The sequence below is a fragment of the Rhinoraja longicauda genome, chromosome 2 (assembly GCF_053455715.1).
Source record: "Rhinoraja longicauda isolate Sanriku21f chromosome 2, sRhiLon1.1, whole genome shotgun sequence".
NCBI lineage: Eukaryota > Metazoa > Chordata > Chondrichthyes > Rajiformes > Arhynchobatidae > Rhinoraja > Rhinoraja longicauda.
The window spans coordinates 51,852,949-51,879,797 of record NC_135954.1 but is presented as its reverse complement, the minus strand read 5'-3'; the positions used below and the strand labels follow the sequence as shown (position 1 = coordinate 51,879,797).

At 45.1% G+C, this 26,849-nt stretch overlaps 1 protein-coding gene across 1 annotated transcript in view; it reads right to left on the bottom strand.

The window, feature by feature from the left end:
- Positions 1–26,849, bottom strand: part of glb1 (galactosidase, beta 1) — an 80,161-nt gene that overhangs the window by 34,472 nt on the left and 18,840 nt on the right. The window contains exons 8-13 of the mRNA XM_078419245.1: positions 22,240–22,361; positions 22,090–22,130; positions 21,205–21,317; positions 17,371–17,445; positions 16,355–16,444; positions 4,023–4,136 (exon numbers count right to left, since the gene is read on the bottom strand). Coding sequence (XP_078275371.1) covers positions 4,023–4,136; positions 16,355–16,444; positions 17,371–17,445; positions 21,205–21,317; positions 22,090–22,130; positions 22,240–22,361 — 555 coding nt within the window. The remainder of the gene's footprint in view (positions 1–4,022; positions 4,137–16,354; positions 16,445–17,370; positions 17,446–21,204; positions 21,318–22,089; positions 22,131–22,239; positions 22,362–26,849) is intronic.

Below are 26,849 nucleotides of genomic sequence, written 5' to 3'. Positions count from 1 at the left end.
ATCTGAAACCCTACCCCTTGCACCAACTCCTGAGCCATGCATTCATTTTTCCTATCTTCCTATTTCTACCCTCACTAGCTAGTGGCACTGGGAGTAATCCAGAGATGACTACCTTTGGGGTCCTGCTTTTTAATCTCCCGCCATAACTCCCGATATTCACTTTGCAGAACATCATCCCTTAGCCTACCCATGTCATTTGTGCCAATGTGCACGTTGTCTTCAGGTTGCTCGCTTTCTTCCTTGAGAATGTTCTGCAACTGATTGAAGACATCCTGGACCCTGACACCAGGGAGGCAACACACCATCCTGAATCTCATTTGCTGCCACAGTCTCCTGTCTGTGCCCCTAACTAACCAGTGTCCTATCATGATGGCTCTGTCTGACTTTTCCATTACCCGGTGTGCCTCTGAGCCAGGCCCCATACCGTAGGCCAGACCACTGCTACAGATCCTGTTCCCCCCGACCTGTCACCTGCCAAAACAATGTCCAAAGGAGCAGGCCTGTTGTGGAGAATGGCCACTGGGCATTCCTGCACTCTCTGCCCACTCCCTTCCCTGGGGGTCACCCATCTACTTCCTGCTTGTACCTTAGGCATGACCACCTCACTGTAACTCTTATCCACGGCACTCTCACACCTTCAGATAATCCCGATGTCATCCAGCTGCAGCTCCAATTCCTTAACGCGGACCTTAAGGAGCTACAAATGAACGCATTTACTGCAGACGTAGTCATGACGGGCACTGGAAATGCCCCCGACTTCCAACATCCTGCAGGAAGAGCTTTCCATTATTCCACCTGCCATCTCTATGACACCAAAAACATAGAATTACCCAGAAGTTTAGACGGTATCTTAGTCTGCTATTTGCCTTTTTCAGCTCTCGTCGAAGCCTCTTGAGCCAAAGTCTCAGAGCTACACTTTCTCAACACGGCAGTAAGCCTCTTAAGCCAAAGCCTCAGTACTGCACTTGTGCTCAACACAGCTTCTGCCTCAACACAGGCAATGCCAAAAGGCCACTTTGCTAAATCCTCTCGACCTTTTATTGGCTGCTGTGTCTCTTCCTCAGCCAGTCAAATGCCTTAGACAATAGACAATAGGTGCAGGAGTAGGCCATTCGGCCCTTCGAGCCAGCATCGCCATTCAATGTGATCATGGCTGATCATTCTCAATCAGTACCCCGTTCCTGTTTCCTCCCCATACCCCCTGTCTCCGCTATCCTTAAGAGCTCTATCTAGCTCTCTCTTGAATGTATTCAGAGAATTGGCCTCCACTGCCCTCTGAGGCAGAGAATTCCACAGATTCATAACTCTCTGACTGAAAAAGTTTTTCCTCATCTCTGTTCTAAATGGCCTACCCCTTATTCTTAAACTGTGGCCCCTGGTTCTGGACTCCCCCAACATTGGGAACATGATTCCTGCCTCTAACGTGTTTTCAAATGTTTTCAAATGTCCCGCAGGTCAGAAGGCAAATGGCATGCCACCCTTCATCACAGGGACAATAAGTAGAAGAGCAAGGACAGCTTGCTACAAATACAAAGAGACCACATCTGGAGTACAGTGTTCAATTTTGGTTTCTTTACATAAGACAGGATGTTCTTGCCAATGTGGGATCGATCACAACAAAGGCTCAGGAGGCTGATTCCTGCAATGGCAAAGGAATAGTGTGAGGAGAGATTGGGTCGGCTCGACTTGTAGTTACTAGAGCTTAGAAGAGTGAGAGAGGATCGCATTGGAACATACAACTGATTAAGAGTGGGGACAATGTATTCTCTGGCTGGAGGCAGACGGGTTCAAGGTTCAAGGTCTTTTATTGTCACGTGTACCAATTAAGGTACAGTGATATTCGATTTACCATACAACCATACTATAAAAAAGCAACAAGTCACACAACTACATAAAAATTAACATAAACATCCACCAAGTGGATTCTCCACATTCCTCACTGTGATGGAAGGCAATAAAGTCCAATCCACTTCCTCTTTGTTCTCCCGCTGTCGGGGCAGTCGAACCATCTGCCGTCGGGGCAGTCGAACCATCTGCCGTCGGGGCGGTCGAAGCTCCCGCAGCCGGCGGTGGTCGAAGCTCCCGCGCCGGGGTGGTCGAAGCTCCCGCGTCGGGGTGGTCGAAGCTCCCGCGTCGGGGTGGTCGAAGCTCCTGCGTCGGGGCGGTCGAAGTTCCCGCGTCGGGACGGTCGAAGTTCCCGCGCCGGGGTGGTCGAAGCTCCCGCGTCGGGTGGTCGAAGCTCCTGCGTCGGGGCGGTCGAAGTTCCCGCGCCGGGACGGTCGAAGTTCCCGCGCCAGGGCGGTCGAAGTTCCCGCGCCAGGACGGTCGAAGTTCCCGCGCCGGGGTGGTCGAAGTTCCCGCGCCAGGACGGTCGAAGCTCCCGCGTCGGGGCGGTCGAAGCTCCCGCGTTGGGGTGGTCGAAGCTCCCACGCCGGGGCGGTCGAAGCTCCTGTGGCTTGGAGCCTCCGAAGTCAGTCCCTAACCAGAGACCGCGAGCTCCATGATGTTAATGTCCGCAGGCTCCCGCGGTTGGAGCTCCGAGGTCAATCCCTGGCAAGGGGATCACAAGCTCCATGATGGTAAGTCTGCAGGCTCGCGCAGTTGAAGCTCCCGAAGATGGTCTCCAGCAGAGGCCGCCAACTCCAGGATGTTAGATCGCAGTGCGGACGGAGATACGATACGGGGAAAAAAGAAATCGCATCTCCGACAAGGTAAGAGATTTTTAAAAGTTTCCCCCACCCCCCCCTCCACATAAAACAAGCTAAAGAACACTAAAACACACATTTAACACATACTATAAAACAACAAAGAAGGAATGGACGAGACAGCCTGTTGGCTAGGCAGCCATTGCTGGTGCCACATGCCTAGTCTAGTCTAGACATGGTGTGCATGTCTAGTCTAGACATGGTGTGCATGTCTAGTCTAGACATGGTGTGCATGTCTAGTCTAGACATGGTGTGCATGTCTAGTCTAGACATGGTGTATGTCTAGTCTAGAATCAGTGGTCACAATGCGGCAAGAAATTTAGGACTGAGATGAAAAGAGATTTCAAGAGTCAAGAGTGTTTTACTGTCATATGTCCCAGATAGAACAATGAAATTCTTACTTGCTGCAGCACAACAGAATATGTAAACATAGTACACTGTAAATAATAATAGAAGTAGAGGCGTTGATGTGCCTTATTTATAATTGCCTCAGTGTGCTGGGTCCAGGAAAGATCTTTGGAAAAATGCACGCCCAGGAATTTGAAGGTTTTGAGTCTCTCCACCATCATCCCGTTGATATAAACAGGATTGTGGGTCCTCATCTTTCCTCTTCCAAAGTCCACAATCAGTTCATTGGTTTTACTGATATTGAGAGCCAGGTTGTTGTGCTGGCACCATTTGGTCAAACGTTCGATCTTACTTCTATACACTGACTCATCATCATTCTTCCTCATTTCTTCACTCATTGGGTGGTGACCACCACATTAGAAGATGGATGTCAAGTAAGTGAGTATATTTAAGAAGGATGCCGACAGATTTCTAAACACAAAGACACAAAAACTAACTAGGGGTTCGAGGGCAGAACGGGAGTGCTGTATTAAGATGGTCGGCTATGACTGTATTGAATTGTGAAGTAGGCTTGATAGCAAAAGACCGACGCCTACTCTAATTTTCCAGCTTCTAATCGGCAAATTGCAGGGAAAAACCCCTTCATTTTCTTGAGCCAAAATGCAACCCGGTTCAACAGAGGCTTCTCCAAAGCCTGCCTGGCACAAGATAAATATCAATTTCTGCCTATTGTCAGCAGCTTCCAAGCATCCACTGCCCATAAATATCATCTGTTGCTCCTTCAGCCCTTGCCACACGTCTGTTCAACTCACCCGGTAAATTCAGGACCGAGTACTCCACTGTTTTAGAATTGTTCATAATATTCCATAGTGTTCCAAAACTCTACAATGTTATATTTCTTCCTAGTGGTGTAATACATTGACTGTGGAAGTTCATGCCACAGTTTAGTTAGTAAACAGGAGACCTTACCCCATTCACCATGACGTAGGCTCGGTCATGAACCCCATTCAAGGGCGATGCCAGTACGGTACCCTGAGTGCAATTTACTGGGAGGGTATTTCGGTAAAGCATGTATCCAAAATACTGTAGAGAAATGAACAATACATTTTGATCAGTAGTGGCTTGGAAATTCTGAATAAGAGCACAAAGGCTCTTTGGAACAGTTACCAAGTGAAGTGCAATATCAGAGGCAATAATCACATTAACAGCTGGGCATCAGGCAGCAGCTAAACTGGCATCAAACTTATCCAATTAAGGAAGGCAAATCAGTTAGCCTTCACTCTACTAGCAAAATCATTTCAATAACATTGGATCAGACACAGACCAAGGAAAGCCTTACTGATGCATTTCAAGAACATAGCCACATAATAAATTGATATAAAGCAAAGATACTAGAGGAACAAGATAGACCACTCAACGCTAAAAACCATAGTACGTCATTACGCCATTTTAGTAGACAGAAACTTGCAGAAACATTTTAAAAGAAAAATAACAAAAATCTGTGAATTGATAGATGAGATATATTCTGCATTTTAATGGTATCATCACACATACTGTTCCCCCAAAACACTGATTACACTGCGAGAGGCATAGCGAACGGTGGGTTTTGCCTACTAAAATGGCTCCTTTGCGTACTACACTTCAGTATAGGCGATTTCAACGGAGTGGTCCATCTTGTTCCTCTGGTATCTTTGATATAAAGTGCCCTCCATAATGTTTGTGACAAAGACCCATTATTTATGTATTTGCCTCTGCACTCCACAATTTGAGATTTGTAATAGAAAAAAAATCACATGGTTAAAGTGCACATTGTCAGATTTTAATAAAGACCATTTTTATACATTTTGGTATCACATGTAGGAATTACAACAGTGTTTATACATAGTCCCCCCATTTCATGGCACCATAATGTTTGGGACACAGCAATGTCATGTAAATGAAAGTAATTATGTTTAGTATTTTGTTGCATATCCTTTGCGTGCAATGACTGCTTGAAGTCTGCGATTCATGGGCATCACCAGTTGCTGGGTGTCTTGTCTGGTGATGCTCTGCCAGGCCTGTATTGCAGCCATCTTTAGCTTATGCTTGTTTTGGGGCCTAGTCCCCTTCAGTTTTCGCTTCAGCATATAAAAGGCATGTTCAATTGGGTTCAGATCGGGTGATTAGACAATAGACAATAGACAATAGGTGCAGGAGTAGGCCATTCAGCCCTTCGAGCCAGCACCGCCATTCAATGCGATCATGGCTGATCACTCTCAATCAGTACCCCGTTCCTGCCTTCTCCCCATACCCCCTCACTCCGCTATCCTTAAGAGCTCTATCCAGCTCTCTCTTGAAAGCATCCAACGTACTGGCCTCCACTGCCTTCTGAGGCAGAGAATTCCACACCTTCACCACTCTCTGACTGAAAAAGTTCTTCCTCATCTCCGTTCTAAATGGCCTACCCCTTATTCTTAAACTGTGGCCCCTTGTTCTGGACTCCCCCAACATTGGGAACATGTTATCTGCCTCTAATGTGTCCAATCCCCTAATTATCTTATATGTTTCAATAAGATCCCCCCTCATCCTTCTAAATACCAGTGTATACAAGCCCAATCGCTCCAGCCTTTCAACATACGACAGTCCCGCCATTCCGGGAATTAACCTAGTGAACCTACGCTGCACGCCCTCCATAGCAAGAATATCCTTCCTCAAATTTGGAGACCAAAACTGCACACAGTACTCCAGGTGCGGTCTCACCAGGGCCCGGTACAACTGTAGAAGGACCTCTTTGCTCCTATACTCAACTCCTCTTGTTACGAAGGCCAACATTCCATTGGCTTTCTTCACTGCCTGCTGTACCTGCATGCTTCCTTTCATTGACTGATGCACTAGGACACCCAGATCTCGTTGAACTCCCCCTCCTCCTAACTTGACACCATTCAGATAATAATCTGCCTTTCTATTCTTACTTCCAAAGTGAATAACCTCACACTTATCTACATTAAACTGCATCTGCCATGTATCCGCCCACTCACACAACCTGTCCAAGTCACCCTGCAGCCTTATTGCATCTTCCTCACAATTCACACTACCCCCCAACTTAGTATCATCTGCAAATTTGCTAATGGTGCTTTTAATCCCTTCGTCTAAGTCATTAATGTATATCGTAAATAGCTGGGGTCCCAGCACCGAACCTTGCAGTACCCCACTGGTCACTGCCTGCCATTCCGAAAGGGACCCATTTATCCCCACTCTTTGCTTTCTGTCTGTCAACCAATTTTCTATCCATGTCAGTACCCTACCCCCAATACCATGTGCCCTAATTTTGCCCACTAATCTCCTATGTGGGACCTTGTCGAAGGCTTTCTGAAAGTCGAGGTACACCACATCCACTGACTCTCCCTTGTCAATTTTCCTAGTTACATCCTCAAAAAATTCCAGTAGATTTGTCAAGCATGATTTCCCCTTCGTAAATCCATGCTGACTCGGAATGATCCCGTTACTGCTATCCAAATGCTCAGCAATTTCGTCTTTTATAATTGACTCCAGCATCTTCCCCACCACTGATGTCAGACTAACTGGTCTATAATTACCCGTTTTCTCTCTCCCTCCTTTCTTAAAAAGTGGGATAACATTTGCTATCCTCCAATCCACAGGAACTGATCCTGAATCTATAGAACATTGAAAAATGATCTCCAATGCTTCCACTATTTCTAGAGCCACCTCCTTAAGTACTCTGGGATGCAGACCATCAGGCCCTGGGGATTTATCAGCCTTCAGTCCCATCAGTCTACCCAAAACCATTTCCTGCCTAATGTGGATTTCCTTCAGTTCCTCCATCACCCTAGGTTCTCCGGCCCCTAGAACATTTGGGAGATTGTGTGTATCTTCCTCAGTGAAGACAGATCCAAAGTAACGGTTTAACTCGTCTGCCATTTCATTGTTCCCCATAATAAATTCCCCTGCTTCTGTCTTCAAGGGACCCACATTTGCCTTGACTATTTTTTTCCTCTTCACGTACCTAAAAAAACTTTTGCTATCCTCCTTTATATTATTGGCTAGTTTACCCTCGTACCTCATCTTTTCTCCCCGTATTGCCTTTTTAGTTAACTTTTGTTGCTCTTTAAAAGAGTCCCAATCCTCTGTCTTCCCACTCTTCTTTGCTATGTTATACTTCCTCTCCTTAATTTTTATGCTGTCCCTGACTTCCCTTGTCAGCCACGGGTGTCTCTTACTCCCCTTAGAGTCTTTCCACCTCTTTGGAATAAATTGATCCTGCAACCTCTGCATTATTCCCAGGAATACCTGCCATTGCTGTTCTACCGTCTTCCCTGCTAGGGCCTCCTTCCAATCAATTTTGGCCAGCTCCTGCCTCATGCCTCTGTAATCCCCTTTGCTATACTGTAATACCGACACTTCCGATTTTCCCTTCTGCCTTTCCATTTGCAGAGTAAAACTTATCATGTTGTGATCACTGCCTCCTAATGACTCTTTTACCTCTAGTCCCCTTATCAGATCAGGATCATTACACAACACTAAATCCAGAATTGCCTTCTCCCTGGTAGGCTCCAGTACAAGCTGTTCTAAGAATCCATCTCGAAGGCACTCTACAAACTCTCTTTCCTGGGGTCCATTTCCAACCTGATTTTCCCAGTCTACCTGCATGTTGACTTGGCCACTCAAGAATTGACCATTTTTTCGCTTTAAAATACTCCTTTGTTCCTTTAGCAGTATGTTTTGGATCTTGGCAAACTGTAACCTGGCCATCCTATTTTTGCCGCTAACCAGTGGTTTGCATCTTGCCGTGTCGTCTCTGTATTTCTGTTCATGAAGTCTTCTTGGGACAGTGGTCATTGGCAAATCCACACCTGACTCCTGAAGAGTGTTTCTGATCTGTCGGACAGGTGTTTGGGGATTTTTCTTTATTATAGAGAAAATTCTTCTGTCATCAGCTGTGGAGGTCTTCCTTGGCCTGCCAGTCCCTTTGCAATTAGACAATAGACAATAGACAATAGGTGCAGGAGTAGGCCATTCAGCCCTTCGAGCCAGCACCGCCATTCAATGCGATCATGGCTGATCACTCTCAATCAGTACCCCAGTGCTCTTTTTCTTCTTAATGATGGTCCAAGCAGTTGATTTTGGTAAGCCTTAGGTTTCGCTGATTTATCTAACAGTTGTATACTTGTTTCTCAGTCTCATAATGGCTTCTTTGGCTTTCATTGGCACAACTATGGTCCTCAAGTTGATAAACCTGCGCGGGATAACCACTTATGTAGTAATCAACCAGAGCCAGCAATAAAAGTTTCCAAAGGTGATGGAAAGACTGGAGGAAAGACTAGATGCTGAGAGCTCTCTTATACCTGCATTAAGGAGGCATTTAAACACACCTAAGCAATTACAAACACCTGTGAAGCCATGTGTCCCAAACATTATGGTGCCCTGAAATGGGGGGATTATGTATAAACACAGTTGTAATTTCTACATGGTGAAACCAAAATGTATCAAAAAATACCCTTTAATAAAATCTGACAATGTGCACTTTAACTACATGTGATTTTTTCTATTACAAATCTCAAATTGTGGAGTACAGAGGCAAATAAATAAATTATGGGTCTTTGTCCTAAACATTACGGAGGGCACTGTATCAAGGGAAAAAATAAACTTTAAACATTTCAGATCAAAATTCCCTTAATCTATAAAGAAGAGGATCAAATTGAGAAATACAAGATGGGTTAAGGCTGCACCAGGAAGATCAATTTAGTAAATGTTTATTTATTTAGAAAATGATTGGGAGACAGTTCTGTTCACTAAAAATAGCTGTGTTAATATTTGAAATAAAACTAAGTACAAAGTGTGATAGCTGGGTTGGTACATCCAGAGCTCAGCTACAAATTATGGTGCAATTAAGTGCAGAATGTTCAAAGGACAGTATAGGAAGACCATTTTCAAGTTGTGAGGCTAAACAAGGTTGGAGATGAGAATCATTAAGTAACAAAGGGATCTGAAAACAAAGAATAGAATTTGAAGAAACTGGAACCAACAGCGTGGCACATTAGCATAAGGATAGCACAGTGGCACAACTGGTAGAGCTGCTGCCAGGGATGGGTCGGGGGAGGAAGAATTATCGACATTTTGAATTGAGACTTTGTAGTAGTTTGTTATTTGCTCACTTTCCGCAGGTGCTGTCTGACTAGCTGAGTTTTTCCAGCACGTTCTGTGTTTATTTTCGATTTCCAGTATCTGTAGTTTTGTTTTAAATTTTCACTTTAAAGGAGTAAGGCAGAAATGCAGAAAGATTTAGGTAAGAAATTCGAATTTTGGATCTAGTCAACTAAGGAAGGGCACGGTAAAAATTTGAAGAAAATGTCTGATCAACCATACGCCAATCAAGCTTTGTGGGCCGATGGGGCTGTTTCGGTCCTGTACTCTTCTACATCTGCAGAAGAAGCAAGGTCTTAAGGCTGTGGCTGCTGATGGAAAAAAAAGATTAAAATGCCATATATGGATGGGTAATATTTGTGCAGTGGTGTTGTGTTCAAGGCAGCTGGATAATATTTGTGTGAGACGGATGTTTATGCCAAGGTGTGATGTTTCTGTGGAGGGAACAGTGTCTATACGGAGGAAGTTCTGTGTGTGGGGTAGGGTAGGGAGTGATGTGTGTACAGTAGCCATTCCTTATTTGAAGGTATGATTTTAACAAATATCAGTGTTCAGTGTGTCATGGCTCAGCTCATAACTGAAATCTGCTAATACTACACAGTCTAGTCTGTGGTCACTTCTGCATGTGCATATTTTTAATCTTATTGAATCATGCTTTGATCAGAAGTGATTTAAATAATACGAATGTTCTGTGAATTTATGATCTCATAAATTTCTTACAAGTTGAAATATTTTTTTGAATCCTGACCCGCTATAGTATATAAGTCTTATAATTATCTCTTTTTCTTATTACTTGAGGAAGCTCTATTTTCCTCTCGGTTTCATTACTTGAATGTAATGAATACTTAAATCCAAGCATTAATAATAATAATAATAAGCATTTATTTTATATAGCGCTTTATCAGGTGCTCAAAGCGCTTTACAAAAACAGTCATAACATAAAAACAAACAGACAAATTATCATTGTTTTTATAAAAGTACTGGCTGCCGATAGTGAAGAACTAAGAGATTTTAGAGGGAAGGTGCAAGTCTGAAGCCTAAACTTTTAACGTGGAGTATCTGACCTTAATATAATTAGGTTACAGCAAGAAGTGGTTCTTGTTGCTTAACTTTCTCATGTGTTCAATTTTACCTGAGGTAATCTAAAGGTGTCTAAAGAAAGAAACAACTTGATGGATTTGCTTTTCAGCAACTACTCTTTCTCTCTGTGATTATCTTTCTTTCTATCATGTCTTGTTTTACTGATATAATAAATACGGAGTTGAGTTGGTGCCAGAAGAACAAGGAACTACACTATAATTCTAGATAATGTTGTGAATTATGGGAGAATCTTGCTTGTCCATGGGGCAGGTGGAGAGAGGGGAAGGAGTGGAGTGGAGTGGAAAGGATGGCAGAGAAAACTGAGCTTGGCACAGCAGGGTGCTGAGTAATTTGATTTTTCATTTTAGGAAATTTGCGATGATTTTGTTCAACACTGAATTTTGATTTAACAAAAAAAATGTGGTTTGGAAATTACGAAGGATGATTAATTCACTACTGTATCAACATAATCCCTTGAACTAAGCAGAGCCACAATGGATTCATTCGTTTTGAGAAAGAAACAATATCATTTTGAAACCAGACGGTGCATAATTAACATTACATTTGAGTGAATCTGAGAAACTAACTGCAGACTTCAAATGAAACAGCACTGTGACAATTTGAGCTTACAACTTTCCTTTCAACAACCTACTGCGCTCGTTCCCAATTTCTGGGAGCAGCCCAAAATTAGGCTGCAAAGGATTGAAAGTGTGCCGTGAGGGGACCAAAAAGCTTTAAAAAACAATTATGGAAAATTTCAGCAAGATTTGTTGAAACGATTGACACGCAACCTTGCAGCTGTTGTGCAAGTTTCAGCTCGCAAGGTGCCGGCAAGTAGACTGGTATTCCATGTCATCACAATATACATTATGTGTCTTTCAATTTGTGTTTCAATTTTGTTTAGAATTATTGCAATTGATTTTCATTTAACGTTTTAATTTTTTTTATTAATAAACTGCAAAGTCAAAAATAAAATTATTTGAAAATACAAATAATTTTGACAGAATTATCAATTGAATAAGAAATGTAGGAAGCCATTGACCGAGGGCATAATATATTCATGTCTGTTTGATATTTTGTTTATATTCCAAAATAAAAATCGTTAAGAGCTGGAAAGCCTGCAGAAGAGATTTTTACGAGGATGTTGCCAGACGTCAAGGGTCTGAGCTATAGGGAGAGGTTGAGCAGGTTAGGACTTTATTCCTTGGAGCGCAGGAGGACAAGGGTGATCTTATTGAGGTGTATAAGATCATAAGGGGAATAGGAAGGGTGATTGCATAGAGTATTTTACACAGTGTGGAAACAGGACATAGTTTTAAGGTGAGAGAGAAAAGATTTAATAGCAACCTGAGAAGCAACATTTTCACTCAGAGGGTGGTGGGTATATGGAACAAGCTGCCAGAAGAGGTAATTGAGGGAGGTACAATAACAACATTTAAAAGACACTTGGACAAGAGCATGGATACGAAAGGTTCAGTCTGATAGGGACTAAATGCGGGAAAATGGTTCTATCTTAGATGGAGCATCTTGGTCGGCATGGACGGGTTGGGCTGAAGGGCCTGTTTCTGTGGTGTATGACTCTATGGTTTTAAGGGACCAGAGTTGAAATTTGCTAGATACCGCCAAAAAGTAGCGACCACGATCTGAAACATTGGCAAATGCGAAGGTGAGTGGCTTGTGATCCGTAAAGGCAGTGAAGGGCCTCCCCTCCAGGAAGTACCGAAAGTGGCGTAGGGCGAGGCACAGGGCGAGGAGCTCACGATCAAAAGAGCTGTAACGTTGCTGAGCGCCGCTGAGGCGCCTGCTGAAAAAGGTGAGCGGCCGCCAGCACCCGTCAATGAGCTGCTCCAGCCGCCACCTCAGAAGCGTCCATGGTCAGGGCGGTTGGGGCATCCTCCCTGGGATGGACGAGCGACGTGGCCCCGGCCAGGGCCACCTCGGCATGCTCGAACGCCGCTACTGCTTCGTCGGACCACTCGACCTCCTTGTGACGACCAGTCATGAGGTGGAAAAGCGGGCGCATGATTCCTGCTACCGCCGGTAAGAAGCGGTAATAAAAAGAGACCATCCCTTAACGGTGGTCGGACGGGCGAACCGGCGGACAGCATCCACCCTGGCCGGCAGAGGTACCACCCCTTGTGGGGTCACGCGGTGGCCGAGGAAGTCGATGGCCGTCACCCCGAAACGGCACTTGGCCATGTTAACAGCCAAACCGTACGCGCTGAGGCGCTGACACAGTTGGCGGAGGTGGGTGCGGCTGGCCACGAGTACGTCATCCAAATACACGAATACAAACACACAGTCCATAAGCCGTTGGAAGGCCTGTGCGGCGTTCTTCAACCCGAACTGCATCCTCAAGAATTCAAACAGCCTGAACGGTGTAATAATGGCTGTCTTGGGGATGTCATTGGGGTGGACCGGAATTTGATTGTACCCGCTACAAGGTCCACCTTGGAGAACACCGATGCTCCGGCCAGGTGGGCATTGAAATCCTGGATGTGCGGGACCGGGTACCTGTCGGCGACGGTCGCATCATTCAGGTGACGGTAGTCCCCACACGGGTGCCAGCCCCCGTCCGCCTTGGGGACCATGTGGAGCGGTGACGCCCATGGGCTATTGGAGGGGCGCACGATGCCAATCGACTCCATCTGGTGGAACTCCTCCGCGCTAGACGGAGCTTGTCTGGTGCAAGACGCCACGCACGGGCGGCCCGGTGGTAGGGATGTGGTGCTCCACCCCATGCTTGGGGGCAGAGGAGCGGAAGTGGGGTTCGATGATGTCCGGGAAATCCGCCAGGATGCGTGCGTAAGTTGCTTCCACGGACAACAGGGGTCCAATGTGGAGGGAGGCCGGCTCCAGCGTGCTGGAGTGAACCAGGCGCTGCCGCCTGACATCCACGAGCATTGAATGCGCTCGCAGGAAGTCGGCGCTCAGCAGCGGCTGGGAAACGTCGGCGATGACAAACCCCCACGAAAACCAGCTCTGGCCGAAGTTGACGGCAAGCGTGACTGATAGGGCACCCATTCGCCGCAGTGAGGAGGGGGCCGCATTTGCCCGCACGGATGTCGGCGATGGAAGGAGGCAGGACACTCACCTCCGCTCCGGTGTCAAGGAACCGACCCCTGGTGCGGCGATCCCGAGCGAACATGCGATGGATCTGGCCGGCCGCCGAAGGAATCACTGATGGCCGGCCCCTATGGTTCCCGGGAAGGCACAAGGTGGGCGACATTGCTTGGCTGCTGGTCCCCAGCGGCGGTGATAGCACCAGTCCCCTCTGCTGGTGTCCGGTGGTATAGGTGATGGTGCTGACTGGGCCGACCACCATCGACCTCTGGTGGCTTCCAGCGGTATAGGAGGTGGTGCTGACTGGGCCGACCACCAGCGACCTCTGCTGGCGTCGATAGGAACTGCCGGCGGGCCGTGCGAGGACGACGTGCCTGCGCTGGGGTGCCCGATGGCGGCCGGATTTCGCCGCGAAGGTCGCCCTGAGATGCGGTCGATGGAGGCCTTGACATGCTGTGCGCCTCCCGATGCCGCGGAGAGAACAGCCAGCGCTTCCAGTTCCTCCTGACGGGCCATCCACAGCTGGTCAACGCGCTCGCCTAGCGCCTCCGTGTTGGTGAAGGGATCGCTGGCAAGCTGCAGGTGGATGTCGGCTGGGAGCTGCCGAAGGTAGACATGTTTGAACAAGAAACAGGGCTCATGGTCGTCCATAAGGGCGAGCATGTCCTCCAGGAGGGCCGACGGCCGGCGGTCACCGAGGCCCACCATACGCAGAATCCAAGTTGCCCGCTCGGAGTCGCTAAGGCCAAACCTGCTGATGAGCAGAGCCTTGAGGCCCGCATATTTGTTAGCTGCCGGGAGGGGGGAGACGCGGAGTTACGGATTAACTCGCCTCGCAGTCGCCTGGTCCAGAGCACCGACGACATAGAAATATTTGGTTTCATCCACCGTCACGCCCCGCACAGCAAACTGTGCCTCTGCCTGCTAGAACCAGACATCAGGCTCTTCGGTCCACAAAGTCGGGAGCTTTAGCGCGATGGCTTCGAGGTAGGCAGGACCGGGTTGTGCATTGTTCTGGTCCATCACGACGCGTGATGAACGTCGGGGTCATGAATACAGTGGCCTGGACGTGGCCAGAAATAGGCTGGACGCCAGGCAGGTTTTGAAAGTTCTTTAATGCAGGTTGTGAGCATCCACTCACAACGAGTTCCACCGAAGGGATGAACACGCCCCAAAAAGCCCTGGGTAGAAACCCCTTAGCCTGTGGGCAGTCCCTCATCCCTGTCCGTCAAGTACCAAGGGGACTGACCCTAGGAGTGGCCTAATATCCAGGGACCGCCACATTGGTGGAGTTAGAAGAATGGAATGTAGTCCTTACAGCAGACAGTGTACGGGAGGCAGTATAGTCAAGATCTTTACTTGACTCATTGGGTAACAGTTGAAAGCTTGTAAACCACACAAAAATGTTCAATGAAAATAAATCTAGCTGCCAGCGACATAGTGGCGCAGTGGTAGTGTTGCTGCCTTACAGTGCCAGAGACCTAGATTCAATCCTGACTACGGGTACTGTCTGTACAGAGTTTGTTCGTTCTCCCTGTGACTGCATGGGTTTTCTCCGGGTGCTCCAGTTTCCTCCCACACAAAGACGTACAGGTTTGTAGGATAATTGGCTTTGGCAAATTGTAAAAATTGTCCCTCGTGTGTAGGTCAGTGTCTGGGGTGATCAGAGCGGATTCAGTGGGCTGAAGGGCCTGTTTCTGCACGGTATCTCTAAAATCTAAATCAAAGTCAACCCATTCCATACTGATCTATCGTAATTATCAAGGTATTTCAAAGCTTGTGAATATCCATTATATTTAAAAGGATTAAAAACACCCCACAGTTTTGCAGCTTACTTGTGGCCTGTGGCCTCTGGCCTCTGGCCTAATGTATAGGGGGTAGATGCAAAAGTATGAATGGGTGATCTCTGGGAATGCGTGTACTCAATGGACCAAGGGATAGTTTCCATGCTGTATGTCTAAACTAAAGCTATTAAACATGTAATAAATAATAATTAAATTTTAAAAGCACCTAATTTTAAGTTTGAAATGGGAAAGTCAACATTCAAATGATTCAAAGTAATTGCTAAAAATATGTTATAAAACCTTGCAGCTTAATATTTCTAAAAATGGCAAAGTCCTCATACAAATTAATGGGCATGTAGATGTTGTGGCTATTCTCATGTGGCGCCAGGTCGAGAAGCAGACTCTGGGTTGAATATACAAGGAATTCCCATATGCTTCTTGCCCACTACTGGACCCCATGCGAAGTACATTCACAAGGGGGTCCCAAGCTTCGAGCACCAACACAAAACAATTCCAGCACTTCTTCACAAGACTGCCAGAAAAGACTGGGCCATGAATTTTTGACTGCTACCGTGAAGGTTCTGTTGGTTGGAAGATCTCCAAGGTGTCAGTCAAATTTGAGGAAATAATTGATTTTTTCCCCCCTTTATTTTTGATAATGAAAACAATATTGGAGTAGCATCAATGTGGTGCAATGGAGCAATAGAGAAAGGTTCCTGTGCCCCATCTGTAGAAAGATGACTACACAGTGATACTAAGAGAAGCAAACAACCGAATGGCTCAGATCCAATAAAGATACACCCTCCCCCTCCTCCGTTCCATCAGAAACCCAAAATCTTCCTTCTGCTACATTTAAAATAAATACTAGTCATTTTATATCCAGAGAACGAAAGGGTGTGAAAATCAATTTAAACTCAATCACATATCAATTTGACTATACAATAACTGTAAATCTCACATGTCACCCGTATCTTATTTTTTTGCCATTAGGGAATATGGCTAACAGGATCCAGACAATCAATTAAAAAAATGAAAGGATGGGCTATTCCAAGATTTATGTGATCAGTGGGCTGAGGAAAATGTGCGCCTTCAATGAACACATAATAATCAAATAGGGTCTTATGTGGCCTTGGATTAAGAGCCTGTATGTTTAATCTGAACAATCATATTTAATGCAGCAATGACTCACATTTAAGGCAACATGTCTGAATGCAAAAACTTGAAAAATCTCACCTGCTCCATTTCAACAAAGGTCAATGGATATTCTGAAGTGACAGGTGCAGAAAACGAGAGGTAGCTAACCAATTCCACAACACTCTGTAACTGTATAATGGAATTATTGGTCACATGTTTGAAAGCCAAAATATATCTAAATATTATTTTCACAAAATATGAAAATTCATTTCTCAACAAATATTTGGTGCTGTTCAAGATTAACTACATCCTTAACATTGGCAAACTTAATATCTGATAGCATATCTTCCTTTTGACCTATTGACTTTATCAGGCACTTCTGTGAGAGAAAATAATGATAGGCCAATTTTGCCAACTGGGCAGTAAACGAGGGTCTCGACCCGAAACGTCACCCATTCCTTCTCTCCCGAGATGCTGCCTGACCTGCTGAGTTACTCCAGCATTTTGTGAATAAATCGGGCAGTAAACCTATGCACTCAGCCAATCATCAAAGTCCAAATCCATTGAGTTAGCAGAATCTCGGTGGTTCCCATGAGAAATGTGGAGACTTTCAAAAAAAAATCACACCCATGTTGACCTGCTACTTGGTAAGCTAAAGAGGAACTAAGCAGGTTCTCAGAAAATTCCTAGGCCCTGTGTCTATGGAGCACAGTTGTTTGTCCTACACTCACATTCATGGAATCTGTTGAAATATAATCTCCTTTTTATCATCAATGAAATGCAGCTGCCAGGAACCTGCAGACATCCCTTCAACATGTTATGCTACGGCAAGTAATGGCTGGATATGATTTCTTACTTTGAAAACCAAGAGGGGCATTGATCTAACATGGCATAATCACAATACTGCACTGAAATATTAGCCCAAATAGTGGGTTCAGGTCTATGTTCAATTTTTCCAATGTTTTCTGGTGACCCCCAAGGATGTTCGTCTTTACAATATATGAATGAAACTATTCCAAATACTTTTCAATTATTTTAATTTTTTTAATTATCAAATTTTGCAATGTAGTATGGCTGGGATTTTAAGTGCGCACAGCTTTAGAGTAGCATATTACCTTTTTAACTCCAATGGTCCCATATGCAAATTTTGGGGTTGCTGGAATAACTGGACCGATGGGTACCTTTCTGTGCTAAAGAAAGAGAAAAACATAATTACACTGTTTTTAATCTCTTAAGTGAATTACAAGTATATTTATTGTCACCTTCATCCTATTGAGCCAGATGTTGAAAAGGTCAAAACTATGTTGAGGACGGGGACAAGTTTTAAAGTGAAACTATCTATACTCATGCTTCATCTTTCAGATATCAGAGCAGTGATCAACTGAGAACACCTGAGCAATTCTGCATTACTGGCTTGACAACAAATAAGCTCATTTGGGCCAGACACCAACCAGTGCAAGTAGCTGAAGTATAATTATGTAATGGCCTGGCGGAGGGAGGCCAGAGAAAAGGCAATACGCCAGGCAGTTTAAGATAAGGTTCTTTATTAGGCTGTGAGCTCCTGCTCACAGCGTAGTCCACCTAGGGATGAGCCACGCCTCCCAATGGGCTGGCTTTTAACCCCTTACGCCTGTCCGTCACGTGACGAGGGGGCTGACCCAAGGAGTGGCCTGATCCCCAGGGACCGCCACAGGACCCCCCCCCCCCCCCCAAGAACCAGAGATACAAAACGGACAGGAGGGCGCACGAGGCGACCAGCCCGAGTGCGCACCATGACCGGCGCAGGGACCGGCAACTAACCGACAGGTGGAGGGGTCGTAGCAGACACTGGCGGGGGTAATGTGGACGGGGGGCGACTGCGCGGGTGGGGCTGCGCAACCGGCACCGGCCGATCAATGTCCACGTGTGCCGGCTTCAGCCGTGCGACCGAAACAGTCTCACTGCGACCCCCCATGTCCAGAACGAATGTGGCCGAGCCGTGTTGCAGGACCCGGAAGGGGCCCTCGTACGGCCGCTGGAGAGGTGATCGGTGCACGTCCCTGCGCAGGAACACAAACTGGCAGTCCTCCAGAGCGGCAGGGACGTGCGGATGGAAGGTCCAATTAACACTTACGGGGTCTGCCAGCTCGCCCTTAACTTCGGCGACAGCTGGTTCACATGGGGGTTCGTCATTGCCGATGTTTCCCAGCCGCTGCTGGGTGCCGACTTCCTGCGGGCGCATTCCATGCTCGTGGATGTCAGGCGGCAGCGCCTGGTGCACTCCAGCACGCTGAGGCCGGTCTCCCCCAACGTCGGACCCCTGTCGTCCGTGGATGCGACGTACGCGCGCATCCTGGCGGATTTCCCGGACATTGTTCAAACCCACTTCTGCTCCTCCGCTCCCAAGCACGGGGTGCAGCATCACATCACGTCGAGGTCACCAGTGTAGTGGCCTGGCGGAGGCCAGAGAAAAGGCAAGACGCCAGGCAGTTTAAGATAAGGTTCTTTATTAGGCTGTGAGCTCCTGCTCACAGCGTAGTCCACCTAGGGATGAGCCACGCCTCCCAACGGGCTGGCTTTTAACCCCTTACGCCTGTCCGTCACGTGACGAGGGGGCTGACCCAAGGAGTGGCCTGATCCCCAGGGACCGCCACAATTAGATCTTTATGAAGCCCCAATTAGTCTAATTTTAAATAAATCTGATGTTTGAGTTAAAACCAGAAAATTATTAAGACTACTTTTCGCAATGCATTCTCAAGAGGTCTGTCCTCTACCGAAGTCGGCATGGTTTTAAGAAGAGGAGATTTTGCCTGGCAAATCTCTACACATTTGTTAGGCAAGAGTTTTTTGAAGAAGTATCAGCAGGATAGACAAAGGAGAGTCAGTGGATGTTGTTTACCTGGATTTTCAGAAGGCCTTTGATGAGGTGCTGCATGTGAGGCTGCTAAAGAAGATGAGAGCCCATGGTATCAGGGAGAAGATACTAGCATGGATAGAAGGCTGGTTGAATAGCAGAAGGCAAAGAGTGGGTATAAAGTGAGTTTTTTCTGCCAGTGACTAGTGGTGTTCCGCAGGGATCAGTGCTGGGGCCGCTACTTTTCACATTGTATATCAATGATTTGGATGAGGGAATTGACGGCTTTGGGGCAAAGTTTGCGGGTGATTTAAGGATAGGAGAGAAAGCAGAGACTGCAGGACTTGGACAGGCTTGGAGAGTGGACAAGTGGGAGAAGGAATACAGAGTATAAAGTGTGCAATCATGCATTTTGGTGGTAGGAATAAAGGTGTAGACTGTTTTCTAATTGGGGAGAGAATTCAAAAATTGGAGCTTCAAAGGGACTTGGGAGTGTTGGTGCAGGATTCCCAAAGATTAATTTGCAAGTTGAATTGCTGTCAGGAAGGTTATTGCAACATTTGTATTTATTTCAAGAGGACTAGAATCGGAAAAACAGGGATGTAATGCTGAGGCTTTATAAGTCACTGATCAGACCGCATTTGGAGTATTGTGAGCAGCTTTGGGCCCTATATCTGAGGAAGGATGTGCTGGCATTGGAGAGAGTCCAGAGGAGGTTTACAAGAATGATCCCAGGGATGACTGGGTTAGCATATGATGAGCATTTGATGGCACAGGGTCTCGAGTTGCTGGAGTTTAGAAGGATGAGGGGAGACCTTATTGAAACTTACCAAATAGTGAAAGGCCGGGATAGAGTGGATGTGGCAAGGTTGGAAATGTGGTGTTTAAAGAAAAATTTAGCCAAATGGTGGTTGACATTGGCCGAACAGAGGTGGTTTTGGAAATATTTAAAGCAAAGTCCACCGATAATAACCCTAGAAATGACCTATTATCAGAAAGGTACTTGATGAACATGATAGGCATGTATATTTAGAGAATTGAGGAATTATTTTTCATCTTGAAACCCTGACCATGCTGAAGAGGTTCCTGGATGAGCATTTGATGTGCTAATGACCTACATTGCTTTGGATAAAGAACTGAATTAGGATGAATGGATCTTTATCAGATATCAGGAGCATGGTATCCTTCTGTTCAATAAATATCTATGATTTCATGATCATAAAATTCCAGATTTCTTCATGATAATAAGTGCGGAATTCTCTGCCACAGAAGGTAGTTGAGGCCAGTTCATTGGCTATATTTAAGGGGGAGTTAGATGTGGCCCTTGTGGCTAAAGGGATCAGGGGGTATGGAGAGAACGCAGGTACGGGATACTGAGTTGGATGATCAGCCATGATCATATTGAATGGCGGTGCAGGCTCGAAGGGCCGAATGGCCTACTCCTGCACTTATTTTCTATGTTTCTATGCTGTAGAATACTGGAGTCCCATACTTATACTTTCTAAAATAGTCAAAATTGGCATTAGAAGTTTGTCTATATTGTTTTCTAAATGCCTTGGGAACTACTTGTTTGTTAAATTTTATTTTTTTTAAAAGATTTAGGAATGTACAACTATAAAGTTGCAGCTAGTTGCATAAGAGACAGAAGAGCGGACTGGCCACGGCCTGCAGCAGCACAGAGTACTGCAGTAGCACTGGAGGACACCAATAGCTTGGCCTGGCCAGCTGCACACAGAACAACTTGGATTTTAAAAATGGCAATTTTTGTATTGTCTCAGTGGACTATTTCTATACACTTTATACTTAGTCTAAAATTGTGCTTATGTACAGTAATACTTCACTGAACTGTATACGAACAAAGAATGTCACTATACCTCGATATATATGGCAATAAAAAGCAATTCAACTGAATTATAGATCTTAGTGCGACAATTTTTCATATAAGAAAATTAAATAAATGTACTCAATATGACTTCTTGCAAAGCAATCTTGATCAACAACAGTATACCGCTCAAGTACCTTTAAACCAATAATACCCAATAATATTAGGGTGTAGTCCTGGATATCACAGATCACAACACACAATCTTGCTTGAAAAGGTAAAGATTCTACAAACCTTGGCAATAACCTGCCTGATGGTAAAATATTTTTCTGTTGGGTCTCCTGCTTCTGACAGAGGAGCATCATAGTCATAGCTTGTTGGCTGTGGCGAATATGGAGAGTTTGCTCCTGCAGCAATAAACAAGAATAAGAACAAATTCCACACACACATTTTAGGAAAATTTTGTGTGCAGGAACTCATGATAAGTCATACCTGCCCCACACATCTCCATTAAACTTTCCCCCGGGAAGAAGGTTCTGACTAACTACTCTATCTATGCTTCTCATAATTGTATATGCTTCTATCAAGTCTTTATACGAAAATAAACAGCAGATGCTGGTACAAATCGAAGGTATTTATTCACAAAATGCTGGAGTAACTCAGCAGGTCAGGCCAGGGCCGTCTTAACGCATGGGCCTGATGGGCACTTGCCCGGGGCCCCACGAGCATAGGGGCCCCATTTTATCGACCATTTACATTTTTATTCCTGTGAGTAGTTGTCGTAGGGGCCCCAGTACACTGCTTTACCCGGGGCCCATAATGCTGTAAAGACAGCCCTGGGTCAGGCAGCATCTCAGGAGAGAAGGAAGCATCTCAGGAGAGAAGGAGAGAAGGGGAGAGAAAGTTTATCAAGTCTTTCCTCAGCCTCTAACGTTCCAGAGAAAACAATCCAAATCTACCCAACCTCTCCCTGTAGCTGAAACCCTCTATTCCAGGCAACATTTTGGTAAATGATGATTTTGCAGCGTTCCTTGTTTCTGTGAAACTTCAATTGAAGTCAGCAATGGGTCAGGAGAACCCACTTGGGAGAATTGGCGCATCAGTTACCTCTGATCCTAACAATTACCAATCAGGACCTGCTGTCCCAGTACTGAGAAAGAATAAGAGATAGACTCTCACCGTTCCAATAGCCAAAATTAGTTCCACCTTCAAACATATACCTGGAGACAAAATAAAACTCAGATTTCAAAGAGAAACTGCACCATTTAGTTTTTGAACATCTTTAAAACAGTAGAAAACACAACATGTAACAGTAGAAAACACACTTACATGTTAACATTAGCTCCAAGGGCAAGCATTTCATCCAATGATCGAGCAATAATCTCCTTCCCAACCACAGAATGTTTTTGGCCCCAGTGATCCAACCATCCGGTATAAAACTCAGAGTTTACCTAAATAGAAAGGACACCATTTTAATTTAAAAAAATAATAAAATAGTATTTAGCAGGAGGAGCAATCTTTCAGATCTTCTTAATCATGTTTATTAAATTGGAGTTGATGGGTTGATGACATTATTTCCTATCAGCAACACATCCATGGATGTCAGCATTCATAACAGTGTGACAATCAACTGCATGCTCTCCACAGACCTGTGTGCTCACCTGTTCATATATGTATCCAATTTTTCCTTAAAAGGGCCCATTGCTTCTATACTAATCACTTCATTTGACAACATAATTAACACTCCAATAACTCTTCACGTTAAATACCAGTCTCAAAGTAACAATTTAAAATTAGAGTCATAGTTATGCAGTGTGGAAAACAGGCCCTTCAGCCCAACTTGCCCACACTGGCCAACATGTCCCAGCTATGTTAGTCCCACCTGCTCACAATTGGTCTATTTCCCTCCAAACCTGTTCTATCCATGTACCTTTCTAGTTGTTTTTTAAACGTTGGGATAGTCCCTGCCTCAACTACCTCCTCTGGCAGCTTGTTCTAAATAGTGTTCCAAATAAACTAAATAGTGGAGGGGGGGTTCAAATGGGATAGACAAGGATGGAGTTAAAGGGAAAGAGAGTATAGGAAAAGTGAAGGAAGACCTCAGAATTAACACGACAGAAAGATCACGAAGGAATAGGAGAGAATGGCCAAGTGTAATAGAAATCGATGTGAAAGGTGAGATGAGCAAAGGATTAAAAGTACTATATATGAATGCGCGAAGTATAAGAAGTAAAATGGACGAGCTTGACGTCCAGTTAGAGATTGGAAGATATGACATTGTGGGGATTACAGAGACATGGCTGTAGAAGGATCAGGAATGGGAACAGAATATTCAGGGTTATAGGTCCTATAGAAAGGACAGGCAGGTACAGAGGAGGTTGGGTAGCTCTGTAGGTGAGGGATGAAATTCAGCCCCTTGTGAGGGTTGACATTGGGACTGACGATGTAAAATCGCTGTGGATAGAGTTGAGGAGTTGTAAAGGTAAGAAGACACTAATGGGAGTTATCTACAGAACCCCAAACAGTAGCCCGGATATAGGGTGTAAGTTGCAGCAGGAGTTAATACTGGCATGTAACAAAGGTAATCCCACTGTGGTTATGGGGGATTTCAATATGCAGGTAGACTGGAAAAATCAGGTTGGTTCTAGACCCCAAGAAAGGGAGTTTGCCTCCGAGATGGATTCTTAGAGCAGCTTGTACTGGAGCCTACCAAAGAGAAGACAATTCTGGATTTAGTGTTGTTCAATGAACCAGATCTAATAAGGGACTCAAGGTAAAGGAACCGCTTGGAGGTAGTGACCATAATATGATTAGTTCTAATCTGCAATTTGAGAGGGAGATGGTTAAACCAAGAATGTCAGTGTTGCAGTTGAACAAAGGGGACTATGAAGGCATGAGAGAGGAGCTGGCCAAGGTTGAATGAAAAAGGATCATAGCAGGAATGACGGTGGCACAGCAATGACAGGAATTTCTGGGCATAATCCAGAAGAGGAAGAAAGATTCTAAGGGGAGTAAAAAGGCAACCGTGGCTGACAAGAGAAGTTAGAGATGGAATAAAACTGAAAGAAAAGATGTATAACATGGCAAAGACTAGCAGGAAGCCAGAGGATTGGGTAACTTTCAAAGGACAACAGAAGGTAGCAAAAAGGGCAATACGGGCTGAAATGATGAGGGACAAAGCAAAGCTGGCCAAGAATATAAAGAAGGTACGTTAAGAGAAAAAGATATGTTAAGAGAAAAAGATTAGTAAAGACAAATGTGGATCTCTTGAAGGCAGAAACGGGTGAAATTATTATGGGTAACAAGGAAATGGCAGAAGAGTTGAACAGGTACTTCGGATCTGTCTTCACTAAGGAAAACACAAACAATCTCCCAGATGTACTAGTGGACAGAGCATCAAGGGAGTCAGAGGAACTGAAAGAAATTTGCATTAGGCGAGAAATAGTATTGGGTAGACAGATGGGACTGAAGGCTGATAAATCCCCAGGGCCTGGTGGTCTGCATCCCAGGTACCCAGATGGCTCTAGAAATTGTGGACGTATTGGTGATCATTTTCCAATGTTCAATCGATTCAGGATCAGTTCCTGTGGATTGGAGGGTAGCTAATGTTATCCCACTTTACAAGAAAGGAGCGAGAGAGAGAAAACAGGAAATTATAGACCAGTTAGCCTGACATCGGTGGTGGGAAAGATGCTGGAGTCAATTATTAAAGAGGTAATAACAGCGCATTTGCATAGCAGTAAAAGGATTGGTCCAAGTCAGCATGGATTTATGAAAGGGAAATCCTGCTTGACTAATCTTCTGGAATTTTTTGAGGATGTGATAAGTAAAATGGATGAAAGAGAGCCAGTGGATGTAGTGTATCTAGACTTTCAGAAAGTCTTTGATAAAATCCCCCACGGGAGGTTGGTGAGCAAAATTAGAGCACATGTATTGAGTAATGGTGGTTGGGTATTGACATGGATAGAGAATTGGTTGGCAGACAGGAAGCAACGGGTCCTTTTCAGAATGGCAGGCAGTGGGGAGTGGAGTGCCGCAAGGCTTGGTGCTGGGGCCGCAACTATTTACAATATATATTAATGATTTGGATGATGGAATTAGAAGTAACACTAGCAAGTTTGCAGATGACCCAAAGCTGGGTGGCAGTGTGAACTGCGAAGAGGATATGAGGAGGTTGCAGGGTGACTTGGACAGGTTGAGTGAGTGGGTATGCAGATGCAGTATAATGTGGCAAAAACAAGGAGGCAGATTATTATCTCAATGGTGTCAGATCAGGTAAAGGGGAAGTGCAAAGAGTCCTTGGTGTCCTTGTACACCAGTCACTGAAAGTAAGTGCAGGTACAGCAGGCAGTGAAGAAAGCTAATGGCATGTTGGCCTTCATAACGAGAGGATTTGAGTAAAGGAGCAAAGAGGTCCTTCTGCAGTTGTGATGTATGTGCCTCGACTAAGCATACGGAAATACTTAAGAGGCTAGATGAGGGAAGATTGTTCCCGATGTTGGGGGAGTCCAGAACCAGGGGTCACAGCTTAAGGATAAGGGGGAGGTCTTTTAGGACTGAGATGAGAAAACATTTCTTCACACAGAGAGTGGTGAGTCTGTGGAATTCTCTGCCACAGAAGGTAGTTGAGGCCAGTTCATTGGCTATATTTAAGAGGGAGTTAGATGTGGCCCTTGTGGCTAAAGGGATCAGGGGGTATGGAGAGAAGGCAGGTACAGGCTACTGAGCTGGATGATCAGCCATGATCATATTGAATGGCGGTGCAGGCTCGAAGGGCCGAATGGCCTACTCATGCACCTATTTTCTATGTTTCTATGTTTACTTGTTGAAGTAAATTTGCATATTAATTGATAATCAGCCCAAAAAGGTGGTAATTGGCTTTTCTGCTGTGTTTTATATTTTAACCCCGTCTTAATTAATTAATAGTTATATAATCTTGCACTTAAATTTAATATTTACTCATTACAGTTCCACCACTGTTTTTCTGGCACTCTTGGTTCCAGAGCTTTGCTGGTTAATCCAGATGGCCAAGGAAGTCGGTTATGGGGATAGATGTGCTGGCTCCAGCTGGGCTGGAGTTCCAGAGCCCCCACCGCAGGTTGCAAATTCAACTCACCGATTGGCCATGGAAGTCTCGATGAGGTTGAGATTGGCTGCCTTGCCCAGCCTAGGTGCCACACTTTTCGGGGAGACTTCCAGGGTGGGGGGATTTTGCGCCGAACCCCTAGCGACCTCTAGCGGCCGAATTGATAAATTGGCCATGGAAGTCCCGATAAGGTGGAGATTGGCTGCCTTGTCAAGCCTAGGTGCCACATTTTCGGGGAAACTTCCAGGGCGCAGGGATTTCTCGCAGAACCCCTAGCGACCTCTAGCGGCTGAATAGACAAATTGCAATTACCGACTGTTTTGCGGAAAAATGCAAGGCGAAATCGGAATGGCGAAATTGAAATAAGGAAGCGGAAACTTTCCGCCAAATTCGGAAGGGTTGGGAGGGGTGCTAAGGTATGCACGCACATTTCTATACAAATGGGAGAAATATATATTTTCCCCCAGATATTCTCTCATTAAATGAAAACTAACGCAATGAAGTTAGAAAAGAAAACTGATACAGCAGGAAAACTGAATTTGCATTTACATTTGTGCTGAGGGACGAAGAAACCTTGCAAATCCCCAAGATGCAAAAGGGAGATTCATTCTAAAGCGATGTTTAAATGACTAAACTAGAAACTGTAAAAGGAGAGTTAACAAAAAAAAATTCTCATTGTTGATTAAAATTATGAAAGAAATAACTGGCATTGAATATAATACATTCTAATTCATCATAGCAAAAGCAAAGAAGGGATCAAAATAAAATGTCTCAACGACATCAAAGGTTCATATATCAAAGGTGAAATATAAGTAAATGCCTAAAGATGAATATGGTCCCAACGGATAGATCA